Source organism: Carassius auratus, unplaced genomic scaffold, assembly GCF_003368295.1.
Source record: "Carassius auratus strain Wakin unplaced genomic scaffold, ASM336829v1 scaf_tig00214400, whole genome shotgun sequence".
NCBI lineage: Eukaryota > Metazoa > Chordata > Actinopteri > Cypriniformes > Cyprinidae > Carassius > Carassius auratus.
In genome coordinates this window covers 489850-503227 of record NW_020527643.1, presented here as the reverse complement: position 1 = coordinate 503227, position 13378 = coordinate 489850, and the positions used below count along the sequence as shown (strand labels likewise).

Below are 13378 nucleotides of genomic sequence, written 5' to 3'. Positions count from 1 at the left end.
ACTCTGAGCTCCTCCCGAGTGACCGAGCTTCTCACCCTATCTCTAAGGGAGCGCCCAGCCACCCGACGGAGAAAGCTCATTTCGGCTGCCTGTATCCGGGATCTTGTCCTTTCGGTCATGACCCACAGCTCATGACCATAGGTGAGAGTAGGAACGTAGATTGACCGGTAAATCGAGAGCTTTGCCTTACAGCTCAGCTCCTTCTTCACCACGACAGACCGGTACAGTGACCGCATTACTGCAGAAGCTGCACCGATCCGTCTGTCAATCTCACGTTTCATCCTTCCCTCACTCGTGAACAAGACCCCAAGATACCTGAACTCCTCCACTTGAGGCAGGAACTCTCCACCAACCTGAAGTGGGCAATCCACCCTTTTCCGACTGAGAACCATGGCCTCGGACTTGGAGGTGCTGATTCTCATCCCAACCGCTTCACACTCGGCTGCAAACCGTCCCAGTGCACGCTGAAGGTCCTGGTCTGAGGAGGCCAACACGACAGCATCATCTGCAAAAAGCAGCGACGATATCGCATGGTCCCCAAACCGGACACTCTCTGGCCCTTGGCTGCGCCTAGAAATTCTGTCCATAAAAATTATGAACAGAACCGGTGACAAAGGGCAGCCCTGCCGGAGTCCAACATGCACTGGGAACAGGTCTGACTTACTGCCGGCAATGCGAACCAAGCTCTTGCTCCGGTCGTATAGAGACCGAACAGACCTAAGCAGGGGGCCGCCGACCCCATACTCCCAGAGCACCCTCCACAGGATGTCGCGAGGAACACGGTCGAATGCCTTCTCCAAATCCACAAAACACATGTGGACTGGTTGGGCAAACTCCCATGAACCCTCCAGCACCCTGGAAAGGGTATAGAGCTGGTCCAGTGTTCCACGACCGGGACGAAAACCACACTGTTCCTCCTGAATCCGAGGTTCCACTATCGGCCGAATTCTCCTCTCCAGTACCCTGGCATAGACTTTACCGGGGAGGCTGAGAAGTGTGATCCCCCTATAGTTGGAACACACTCTCCGGTCCCCCTTCTTGAAAAGAGGGACCACCACCCCGGTCTGCCAGTTCAGAGGTACTGTCCCCAACCACCATGCGATGTTGCAGAGGCGTGTCAGCCAAGACAGCCCCACAACATCCAGAGACTTGAGGTACTCGGGGCGGATCTCATCCACCCCCGGTGCCTTGCCACTGAGGAGCTTTTTAACTACCTCGATGACTTCAGCCTGGGTGATGGATGATTCCTCCTCCGAGTCCCCAGCCACTGCTTCCTCAACGGAACACAAGTCGGTGGGATTGAGGAGATCCTCGAAGTGTTCCTTCCACCGCCCGACGATATCCCCAGTTGAGGTCAACAGGTGCCCATCTCCACTGTAAACAGTGTTGGTAGGGCACTGCTTCCCCCTCCTGAGGCGTCGAACAGTTTGCCAGAATCTCTTCGAGGCCAACCGATAGTCTTTCTCCATGGCCTCACCGAACTCCTCCCAGGCCCGATATTTTGCCTCCACGACTACCCGGGCTGCAGTCCGCTTGGCCTGCCGGTACCTGTCAGCTGCCTCTGGAGTCCCACAAGCCATCCAGGCCCGATAGGACTCCTTCTTCAGCTTGACGGCATCCCTTACTTCCGTTGTCCACCACCGGGTTCGGGGATTGCCTCCTCGACAGGCACCGGAGACCTTACGGCCACAGCTCCGAGCAGCCGCAGTGACAATGGAGGTGGAGAACATGGTCCACTCGGACTCAATATCTCCAGACTCCCTCGGGATCCGGTCGAAGCTCTGCCGGAGGTGGGAGTTGAAGATCTCTCTGACAGGGGGCTTGGCCAAACGTTCCCAACAGACCCTCACGGTACGCTTGGGTCTGCCGAGTCTGTCCAGCTTCCTCCCCCGCCATCGGATCCAACTCACCACCAGGTGGTGATCAGTTGACAGCTCCGCCCCTCTCTTCACCCGAGTGTCCAAGACATATGGCCGAAGGTCTGATGACACGACCACAAAGTCGATCATCGACCTCCGGCCTAGGGTGTCCTGGTGCCACGTGCACTGATGGACACCCTTATGCTTGAACATGGTGTTCGTTATGGACAAAAGTGGTTAGCACAGAAATCCAATAACAGAACACCGCTCGGGTTCAGGTCAGGGGGGCCGTTCCTCCCAATCACGCCCCTCCAGGTGTCACTGTCACTGCCCACGTGAGCATTGAAGTCCCCCAGTAGAACGATGGAGTCTCCAGTCGGAGCACATTCCAGCACCCCTCCCAGAGACTCCAAAAGGGCCGGGTAGTCCGCACTGCCATTCGGCCCGTAGGCACAAACGACAGTGAGAGACCTATCCCCGACTCGAAGGCGCAGGGAAGCGACCCTCTCGTGAACCCCAACACATGGCGGCTGAGCTGGGGGGCTATAAGCAAACCCACTCCAGCCTTCCGCCTCTCACCATGGGCAACTCCAGAGTGGTAGAGAGTCCAGCCTCTCTCAAGAAGTGTGGTTCCAGAGCCCAAGCTGTGCGTGGAGGTGAGCCCGACTATCTCTAGTCGGTACCTCTCGACCTCCTGCACAAGCTCAGGCTCCTTCCCCGCCAATGAGGTGACATTCCACGTCCCTAAAGCCAGATTCCGTGTCCAGAGATCGGGTCGTCGGGGGTCTCGCTTTTGACTGTCGCCCGATCCTCTATGCACCGGCCCCTTATGCTCCCTCCTGCAGGTGGTGAGCCCACAGGAGGGCGGCCCCACGTCACTCCTTCGGGCTGAGCCCGGCCGGGCCCCATGGGGGAAGGCCCGGTCACCAGGCGCTCGCATACGAGCCCCAACCCCGGGCCTGGCTCCAGGGTGGGGCCCCGGCTGCGCCATGCCGGGCGACGTCTCGGTCCTTGATGTAAATGTTAACATGAGGGGTTTGTGAACTGTTCTTAGTCTGGAAAACTCTGACATTTAAAATTTCATCACTTGCTCACCAATGAATCATCTGAAGTGAATGGGCACCATCAGATATTGAGAATCTAAACGTCAAATGAAAGCATCACAATAATCCACAAATAATCCATACAATGTCTTGTGTTGTGAAAAGCAGCCTGTTTGCAGGAAACACATTTATCTTTAAGGCATTTTGAGTTTAAACCATCTATACCCTGTTGTCCAGAACAACATACTAGTACAGAACTGTTTATGAGTGTTTTCACTATATATATATATATATATATATATATATATATATATATATATATATCCCTCTTCTGATTCAGACTAGATGACTTTCCCACTAGAGAAAGGAATATCATAGATAATGGATTCAAATTTCAGCTGGAAACAACAATTTGAAGTAAAAAACCTCCTTATAACGGATTTAATACAAAAAGCAACACAGAGTTGTGTCCATTTATTTGTGGTTTCTGATGACACCTATTCACTGCAGAGGATCCATTAGTGAACAAGTGTTGTAATGGTAAATTTCTCAGAATCTGTTCCAGTACAAGGAAGAAAAAAATGTAGCTATACCTTGGATAGCCTGAGGAGAGTATATTTTCAGCAAATTGCTACTGTAGGACTGTGTTATTTTGCATTGTACAAGCCCCTGTGAGCAACGCAACAGACATCATACTTATTTATCATTTTGATGTATTAATAAGATTTAATGATCAAGAGTGTATTTGTAATAACGGCCTAACAAAGTGTGCTATCAGCAAAAACTGTGTGAACGACTAGTAGACTGCTTTTTATTGTTCCCGTGAATACACTGTGCAACTGCAATTTAGTCAAGTAGGAAGCAGCTGGCCCTCAGCTAAGCATGCTTCAGATACATCCAGAAGTACATCACAATGCAACATCTGTTTTTTTTATGTTTGCAATTATTCAGGTATTAATTCACCAGTATATTGGAAAGATGATTACCAAGCATGTGGAATCATTGTGCCATTAAGGAAATTCTCAGCCTCAGTTTAAGTTTTGCAGTGAAAATAATATATATACCAAATAATATGCAGTAGTCAATGGACCCGTGCTACCTTTGCAGGAAGGTGATAACAATGTTTTAATTTTTCAATGTTGCACTTGATTATACATTTGGTCAGGAATTATAGTTTGGAAAAATTCTAACTAGTAAAATACAATACAACATAATACAAGTACATATAAATAAATAAATAAAAAGAGACTTACTCCTGTTTATGATCTCTTCTGAATAAAGCGCTTCATTCTTTTCTCTGAGTAAATCCAAAACTCAAATCCTGAGGTAATCCTCAGCGGATCTTCTTGGAGTGAATTATGTCTTATTCCTCTCATCGTGAAGCAAACAGTAACATAATAATAAAAAAACAACAACTTTAAGAACAGTCTCGCTGCTTAGTTTTCTGTATGGGTGTTTACAAGCCGAGAGCTTCAAGTGAAACATTATAATCTCAATAGTGCGTTCAGCGTGCAGGTGTGGTCACATTAGATATAATGAAGGGAGCACTTGTTTAGTTTTAAAGTAGGCATCTCAAGCTTTATATATATTAGGGGTGTAACGATACGCGTATTCGTATTGAGGCTTTCGGTTCGGTACGCGGTACGCATTATGTACCGAACGGTTCGTTGAACTAATTAATTATATTTGAAAAAAAAAAAAAAAGTGAAATATAATGATATGCGTTCAACAAGGTAGCCCAATGACCCAAACAACGTAACAGGCAACGCCCCTGACACCCCCGAAGAAGAAAAAAACACCAACTTATATGTTTATGTTAGGCTACTCAGTCAGGCGCTCACTCACTCAGTAGTATCCGCTGAGTGAGCGAGCAGTTCATGCCCGGTACGCTGTGGCCAGTGCGTTTAACAGAATAGAAATAGAAGATCCTCCAATAACCAACAGGTCTGGTGTTTGGGTGCACTTTGGATTCCCTTTAATCTATAATGGTGATGGCAAGAGAGTGGTGGATAAAAAAACAACGGTATGTCGCATCTGCTACACCAGCGGGAATACAAAAAAAAATAAAAAATCACCAGCGGGAATACTTGAAACATGTCAATTCATTTACGCCAACATCACCTTAGTGTGTCAGTATCTAGGAAAAGACGAAAAAAAGGAGAAACATACTACAACAAACTATACCCGCAGCATTTAGTCAGACATTTCCAACTGACTCAAACAGGTCAAAAGACATCACCGCGGCGATTGGTAGGTTTCATTTACATTACATTACATTATAGCCACGGATATGAGACCTTACTATTTACCATTCATTCTGTCATCACCATTATAGCTTACAGGGAATCCAAAGTGCACCCAAACACCAGACCTGTTGGTTATTGAAGGATCTTCTTTTTCTGGTCTGTTAAATGCATTAGACATTTTGCAACGAGCCTTCAGCACGTGCTGAGTGAGCGAGTGCCTTAGGGGCCGTTCACATATCGTGTCTAAAAACGTGTGGAAAACGCTAGGCGCGTCTTTCTCCTCCTTTCCAAAGCGCTCGGGCAGTTGCGCCCCTGAGGCGTCTGTCTTTGCTAAGCAACAATGACGTGCTGCTCTCTCCATGAAGACGCGGAAATTTCAGCAAAGGATAAATGGATTTGCAGCTCTAAAAATCGCTTGCAGTAGGCTAGCTCTGCTACTAAATTTATTTCAAAACTGCAATCCATATACAACTATGATCAGCTGTTCCTTCATCTTGGCTGAGCTTTCAATGTTGTTACGGGAAAGGATGAAGCTGATTGGTTAGTTCTTGTCACATGACCCGCTGTGCGCTTGCGGCATTCTGAAAAGTTGAGATGTTTTTACATTTTGCTGTATCTAAAACGTACCGAACCGTACCGAACCGAACCGTGACATCAGTGTATCGTATCGAACCGAACCGTGAATTTTGTGAACCGTTACACCCCTAATATATATATATATATATATATATATATATATGTTTATGTATGTCTTATGTTTCTTCGTTGACTATTCAGTGAGTAACAGTTCATTTTGATGACGCATTTCTAAATGAAGATCACCACAGACCAAGGCTGCAGACAGCGCACCTTGTTGGTTATCTTATAAATTCTTTATAAATGTAAACATTTTTGTTCTTATTATGTCGGTATACAAATAAAAGTAGACCCTTTACAGATTCAATTGATGTATTGCTCTGATTTATTGCTCTGTACGATCAAAACTGAAAGTGTAATTTAAATTTTTTCCGGGGTTATCAGGAGAAATGCCTCATCACGCGTACACGCGGGGATCGACTCCAGAGGGTTAATCGATCATTGATTAATCATTGACATACCTAACTGCAACAGTACCTGGTTGGGGCTCCCATGGAGTGTGTGGGAGTTGACATCCTGGGCCCCTTTCCAATCTCACAGGCTGAGAACCATTATTTCCTAACTGCCATGAATTACTTTTCTAAGTGGCCGAAAGGCATACACAATACCTGACCAGAGTGCAGTCACCACAGCAGAGAAACTTGTGACGGAGATGTTGTGCGGATTCGGAGGCCCCAGGTAAGATCCACAGTGAACAGGGATGCAATTTTGTGGCTCAAGTGTTCCAAGAAGTGTGTCACATCGTGGGGATATGCAAGCCATGCACAACTCCCCTCCACCCACAGAGTGATGGATTGGTGGAATGCTTCAACCGTACCCTGACCACCCAGATAACCATCCTAACCAGTGAGCATCAGCGTGACTGGGATGACACATACCCCTGGTACTCTGGACCTACTGAACGGCAGTGAGCATCAGCATGACTGGGATGACACACACCCCTGGTACTCTGGGCCTACTGAACGGCAGTGAGCATCAGCATGACTGGAATGACACATACCCCTGGTACTCTGGGCCTACTGAACGGCAGTGAGCATCAGTGTGACTGGGATGACACATACCCCTGGTACTCTGGGCCTACTGAACAGCAGTTCAAGGCAGTTCAAGAGTCGACGGGGTGAACACTCTCTGCCTTTATGTTCGGCCGAGGACTACAAACACTGGTGGAAATTTTTTTCGTCCACGCTCTACAGTCACTGGCACGGCCCATTTAAGGTGATGGACAAGATTTCTGATGTTGTGTACAGGGTCAAGTTGGGAGGACGATAGCAAACAGTAATGCTCCATCGATTTGCCCCATACCTTCCCATGGCTGTGGAATGCTCTAATGAGGACCCAGAGGAGGAGGTACCACAGGCAGGCACAATACCACACAAAGCCTATTCCCCAGCTAGTCTAACTGCTATGGAAGGGGAGGGACAGCCTCAGTGACATCGGACACCACCAAGATCTTTACGAGACTACATCTTCTATATAAGTGCGGATGAGGGGTTGAGCTTTTGCAGTCAAAGATTATTGTGCACTACTGAGTACTTTTATGGACACTGGGACAGTTGTCTCTTAAGGGAGGGGTAGTGTAGCGCACAGATATTATAATAATTGGAAAATTGCTGTTTTTGAACTATTTTTGAACTAGCAATAGTGTTAATGTCGGGAGTTCAGGACCCAGACAAGGGAGACGAGAGAGTTAGTTAGGCTGGTGTGGCTTTCTGCATTCTATTTAAACGTAAATACACGGAACGTCTTTTGTCTGTCATTCTTTAGAAATTACAGTAATACTGATTTTATAAAAGTTTAATAAAGTTAGCATAAAGTGACTTACATTTTAGACACAATATTGCCTGTTTTTGCTCAATTTTGCCAATGAAAATACTTCCAAGAAAGATCAAAGCACTGTTTTGCGTCTCTGAGCAATGGATCATGTCTACTTACTGAATGAATCAACATTTTGAACAAATCATGAATTATTTAATGATTAACCTTAATGCTTCATTCCTGAATAACAGATTAAATGACTCAGTCATTAACAATGACTTGATGCTACCGATTTTAACTTCATGCTTCAACTTTTTTATTTTATTAATTATATATATATATATATATATATATATATATATATATTAGGGGTGTAACGGTTCACAAAATTCACGGTTCGGTTCGATACGATACACTGATGTCACGGTTCGGTTCGGTTCGGTTCGGTTCGATACGTTTTAGATACAGCAAAATGTAAAAACATCTCAACTTTTCAGAATGCCGCAAGCGCACCGCGGGTCATGTGACAAGAACTAACCAATCAGCTTCATCCTTTCCCGTAACAACGTTGAGAGCTCAGCCAAGATGAAGGATCAGCTGATCATAGTTGTATATGGATTGCAATTTTGAAATAAATTTAGTAGCAGAGCTACTGCAAGCGATTTTTAGAGCTGCAAATCCATTTATCCTTCGCTGAAATTTCCGCGTCTCATGGAGAGAGCACGTCATTGTTGCTTAGCAAAGACAGACGCCTCATGAGCGCTTCTGCCCGAGCGCTTTGGAAAGGAGGAGAAAGACGCGCTTAGCGTTTTCCATGCGTTTTTAGGCACGATATGTGAACGGCCCCTAAGGCGCTCGCTCACTCAGCACGCGCTGAAGGCTCGTTGCAAAATGTCGAATGCCTTTAACAGACCAGAAATATAAGATCCTAAAATAACCAACAGGTCTGGTGTTTGGGTTGGATTCCCTGTAAGCTATAGTTTCTAAATGCTGCAGGGATAGTTTGCTGCGTGCATGTTTCTCCTTTTTTTCGTCTTTTCCCAGATAGTACTGACGCATATATCCCAGATATTCCCGCTGATGTTTTTTTTTATTTTTTTTTTATTCCCGCTGGTGTACCCTGTCATGTTGCAGATGCGACATACCGTTGTTTTTTTATCCACCACTCTCTTGCCATCACCATTATAGCTTAAAGGGAATCCAAAGTGCACCCAAACACCAGACCTGTTGGTTATTGGAGGATCTTCTCATTTCTAGTCTGTTAAACGCATTGGCTATTTTGCAACGAGCCTTCAGCGTGTACTGAGTGAGCGAGCGCCTGCTGAGTAGCCTAACATAAACATATAAGATGGTGTTTTTTTCTTCTTCGGGAGTGTCAGGGGCGTTGCCTGTTACGTTGTTTGGGTTATTGGGCTACCTTGTTGAACGCATATCATTATATTTCTCTCTCTCTCTCTCTCTTTTTTTTTTTTTTCAAATATAATTAATTACTCCAACGAACCGTTCGGTATACATAATGCGTACCGCGTACCGAACCGAAAGCGTCGTACCGAACGGTTCAATACGAATACGCGTATCGTTACACCCCTAATATATATATATATATATATATATATATATATATATATATATATATATATATATATATATATATATATATATATATATATATATATATATATATATATATATATATATATATAATTTTTTTTTTTTTATAATTTTTTTTTTTTACATGTTTTAAATAATTTCAAACACCAGCATTCTACTTTTTATGTTTAATGCAAAGGATTTAGTTTAAGTAAAGCAGTTTTTGGATGCATGTCATGATGTCATTCAAGAATGGCATGCAGCCCCAGATGGAAACAATTACCAAAAGCTCTTGTAGCAACCATACTACAGCACAAGTTGGTGGATAAAGTACCTAATACCCACACTTAAGTAAAAGTGCCGATATCTTAAACATTAAACATACTTAAGTATTGAAAGTAAAATTACAAGTAAATGCATAATAATTTTGTATCTTTGGGTAAGCATACGAGGTACTTCATCTTGTACTTTATTATATATGTGTGTGTATGTATGTGTGTGTGTGTGAGTAAAAAAAATAAAAAAATAAAAAAGTGTCCCACTGGCTGAGACTGATTTTAACTACACCCCTACATTTATCCTCTCTCATAGCTACATAGTGAGTAGATAGACAGGCCCCATCATTTTGAGGTAAATGTGTTCAAAAGTCTGAAAAATCTGTGTGTTACTTTAAGGAACGTCATTACAGAACACCTTTATTCTGCAATTAAGCACACTTTATTGGTAGTTATTCCATAACATTTTGTTTTTAAATGTGTACCACTGTTCAGTTCTGTTGTAATTGTGTGCTGATTAGCATCTTTGAGCTAGGTTTAAAAGTATCTAAAATTGTCACTACCACTACCTAACGTTATTTTTGTTTTTCGGTTTTGACAAAAGGGAATACATAATCCTCACATGTGTTGGAATTTTTTTTTTTTAGCATAGTTATGAAATTCATTTACTTTATTTATTTATTTTTGTATTTTAGTATTTTTTATAAGGTGCCCGTAAGGTGACTTTTTTGGTTTACTTAGTTTTGTCGCGGCCATAACATAATAACTCGTAGGAATGTGATATGTTATGGCCACGAGATATTAATTTGTGGGAATGACATATTAACTTGTGGGAACGTGATAATATGTTTTGGCCACAAGATTATTTTGTCGAGGTAACAACATCCATATGTCGTGGCCTCGAGATGCTATGTTGAGGGAACAGCATTCATTTCTCGTGGCCACGACTTCTAATGTTGAGGGAATTACATGTTTTTCTCCTGGCCATGAGTTTAATGACCATAGCAGCCCAGGATTATCAGAGATGGATTCATTCATATTTTATTTTGAATTACGAAATTATTATACTTATAAAATTTGTTAATTTTGAGCATTTACAGTACACTGTTATTTACAAAAGTATTCAGAATGTTAAATAAAGAGATTGAAATTGAAGCAAAAATAATAAAAAAAATGATATAAACGAAATAAAATGATAATAATAGGCTAATAATAATAATGTACACATATTTCGGGGGAAAGACTTTCAGTTAATGGACTTACAAGACTGTAGGATGGATAAAAAAAGTTTTTATATTTTATTATGCACTTTATGTAATATTTATTTATGATAAACTTAATTTGAATGCTGACAATCGCATGTAATACAGCCCGGTAGTCAAAGCATATGGTTAATATAATAATAACTTAATTCAAGATAAAACATGAATGAATCCATCACTGATAATCCAGGGTTGCTATGGTCACGCAGGTTTGTTTACGCATTAAAATTGTGGCCACGAGAAAAAACATGTAGTTCCCTCAACACAAGAAGTCGTGGCCACGAGAAATGGATGTCCTCAACATAGCATCTCGAGGCCACGACATAAGGATGTCGTTACCTCGACAAAATGATCTCGTGCCCACGACATATCTTCACGTTCCCACGAGTTATTATTTCATGGCCACGACAAAACTAAGTAAACCGAACAAGTCACCTTACGGGCACCGTAATTTTAGTAGTGTTCTAGTATGCAAATTAAAATTCTGATATGTGATGTGGTCACTACCAAAGCATTACTGCTACAACCGAAAATGTGTAGTCCCCAGAATGTATAAATTTTTTTTTTATTTTTTTTTTAAAGTTTCCAACTCTGACTTTGGAACAATTATGTAGAATGGCCCATATTGTAAGAAATGAGAAGTGAGTAAGAAGACATTCAGTACATGCATTTTATTAGTTAAGAGTTTGAAAGTATTTGAAAATGCAGAACTGTTTCAAAAACATATAATGTACATATAATAATATTGTAATGACAGATTGAGGTCACTTACTTCCTGTTTTCGTGTCTGTAGGTCAAACTTGTGGTGGCTTGGTACAAGGTCTCAATGGAACAATAGAGAGTCCTGGCTTTCCTCATGGCTACCCCAACTATGCCAACTGTACATGGATCATAGTCACCGGAGAGCGGAACAGGATACAATTGTCATTTCACACCTTCGCTCTGGAGGAGGACTTTGACATCGTCTCCATCTATGATGGACAACCACAGCCGGGCAACCTGAAGATGAGGTGAGACTTATGCTCCTTATTTTTCTCATTGCTGTAGCTTTGCAATGCCTTTGTTTTTTGTCCTTATATACATGGACACGTGTTTTTTAATGGATTGCAATTTTTGAAAGTGCTTCTCCATGTTTTTTTTGTTTTTTTGACTGCACTTTATTGAAATATAACTTATCCAGCAGATGCAGCTACATTAAATGAGAGAAATTACATTTAATTACCACTACAAATGTATAACACAATCACAAATGCAGTTCTTGAAAGTATCAGGGGTCAATTTTCCTGAAGAAATTATTAAGAGAGACAAAAACAAGTGCAGAGACCCAGTAAAAATGGATAGTGTAGATGGAAAATGCTTTTATATGAGAATTGTTGATGCAAATATTTACCTAAAGATAGATGGACATATGGTCTAATAAATGTGACCCAACCCATCCAAAAAGTTGAAAAACAGAATGATTGGAATGATTGTCTGCAGTCCGTCCTGCAGACTCTTTAGAAATGAACCCCATTCACTCCTCAGAGCTTTTTATGAATTAAGCAGAAATTCCTTATGAAACACTGGTGTAACGCATGTGCAACCAAGGTGTTCCATTTATAGGTTGACTCAACGCTATGTCACTAACTGACACTATGGAAACTCTCTACCACAGCACCATGCTACAGGTTACTGCCATTTAGCTAGCATGTGCCCCAACAAAGACTGACAGAAAACATGAACTGACTACTGTTCAAACAACAACAACAGAATCCTGCATACTCCTTTCTTTCAAATGTGAAATTGTGAAATCTATACATTTTAAGTGATTTTGCAATTATGTGCAGATAAATGCTTTCAGAACTATTAGCATATAGAGTAAAAAAAGGAAGTGGGAAGTCACGGCCTAATGGTTAGAGATTTGGACTCGTAATCCAAAGGTTGTGAATTCGAGTCTCAGGCAGGCAGGGACAGAGATGTATAAAGTACTAGAGAACCATACTTGAGTAAAAGTACAAGTGCTCTATCAAAAAAGTGACTTGAGTAGAAGTAGAAGTGCTCTTTAAGCACCACACTTAAGTAGAAGTACTAAAGTATTCAACATTTTTTGTACTTAAGTATTGCAAGTAGTCTATTTTAAAATTTACTACTCAAGTACTAAAAGTAAAAGTATTGTGTTATGTAGCTATTAAAGGGGGGGTGAAATGCTCGTTTTCACTCAATATCCTGTTAATCTTGAGTACCTATAGAGTAGTACTGCATCCTTCATAACTCCAAAAAGTCTTTATTTTTATTATATTTATAAGAGAAAGATAGTCTGTACCGATTTTTCCCGGAAAAACACGAGCGCCTAGAGGCGTGACGTGTGGGCGGAGCTAAAGAATCACGAGCGCCAGTAGGCTTTTGAGTTGAGAGCATGTGGAAGCTGTGACACAGATCCAGAGGCTGAAATTTAACAAGAGCAGCATCAGCAAAGGCGGTATGCTATGTGGTATGTACTGAAACTGTATATATTTGCTTAGCGGTTTTGGAAAATGACTAAGTTCCACTTTGTCGTCTTTTTTTTTTTTTTTTAAGCTGTACATGTGGAAACTGCAGTTTGATGACAACATCACATGTTGTTTACTTGATAGAAGTAACTCGGTTACTCGGTAGAAGAGCGCGCACTTAGGACCCATATAAGGAAATTCCGCTCCATCTAACGTCACACAGAGCCATACTCGAAAAAAACTT

The 13378-nt window shown here is 42.3% G+C and overlaps 1 protein-coding gene across 2 annotated transcripts in view; it reads left to right on the top strand.

The window, feature by feature from the left end:
• The window catches only part of LOC113091948 (CUB and sushi domain-containing protein 1), a 546185-nt gene that overhangs the window by 179107 nt on the left and 353700 nt on the right, over positions 1-13378 (top strand). For both annotated transcript variants that reach the window (XM_026257629.1, XM_026257628.1), the window contains exon 2: positions 11460-11676. In XM_026257629.1, coding sequence (XP_026113414.1) covers positions 11460-11676 — 217 coding nt within the window. The remainder of the gene's footprint in view (positions 1-11459; positions 11677-13378) is intronic.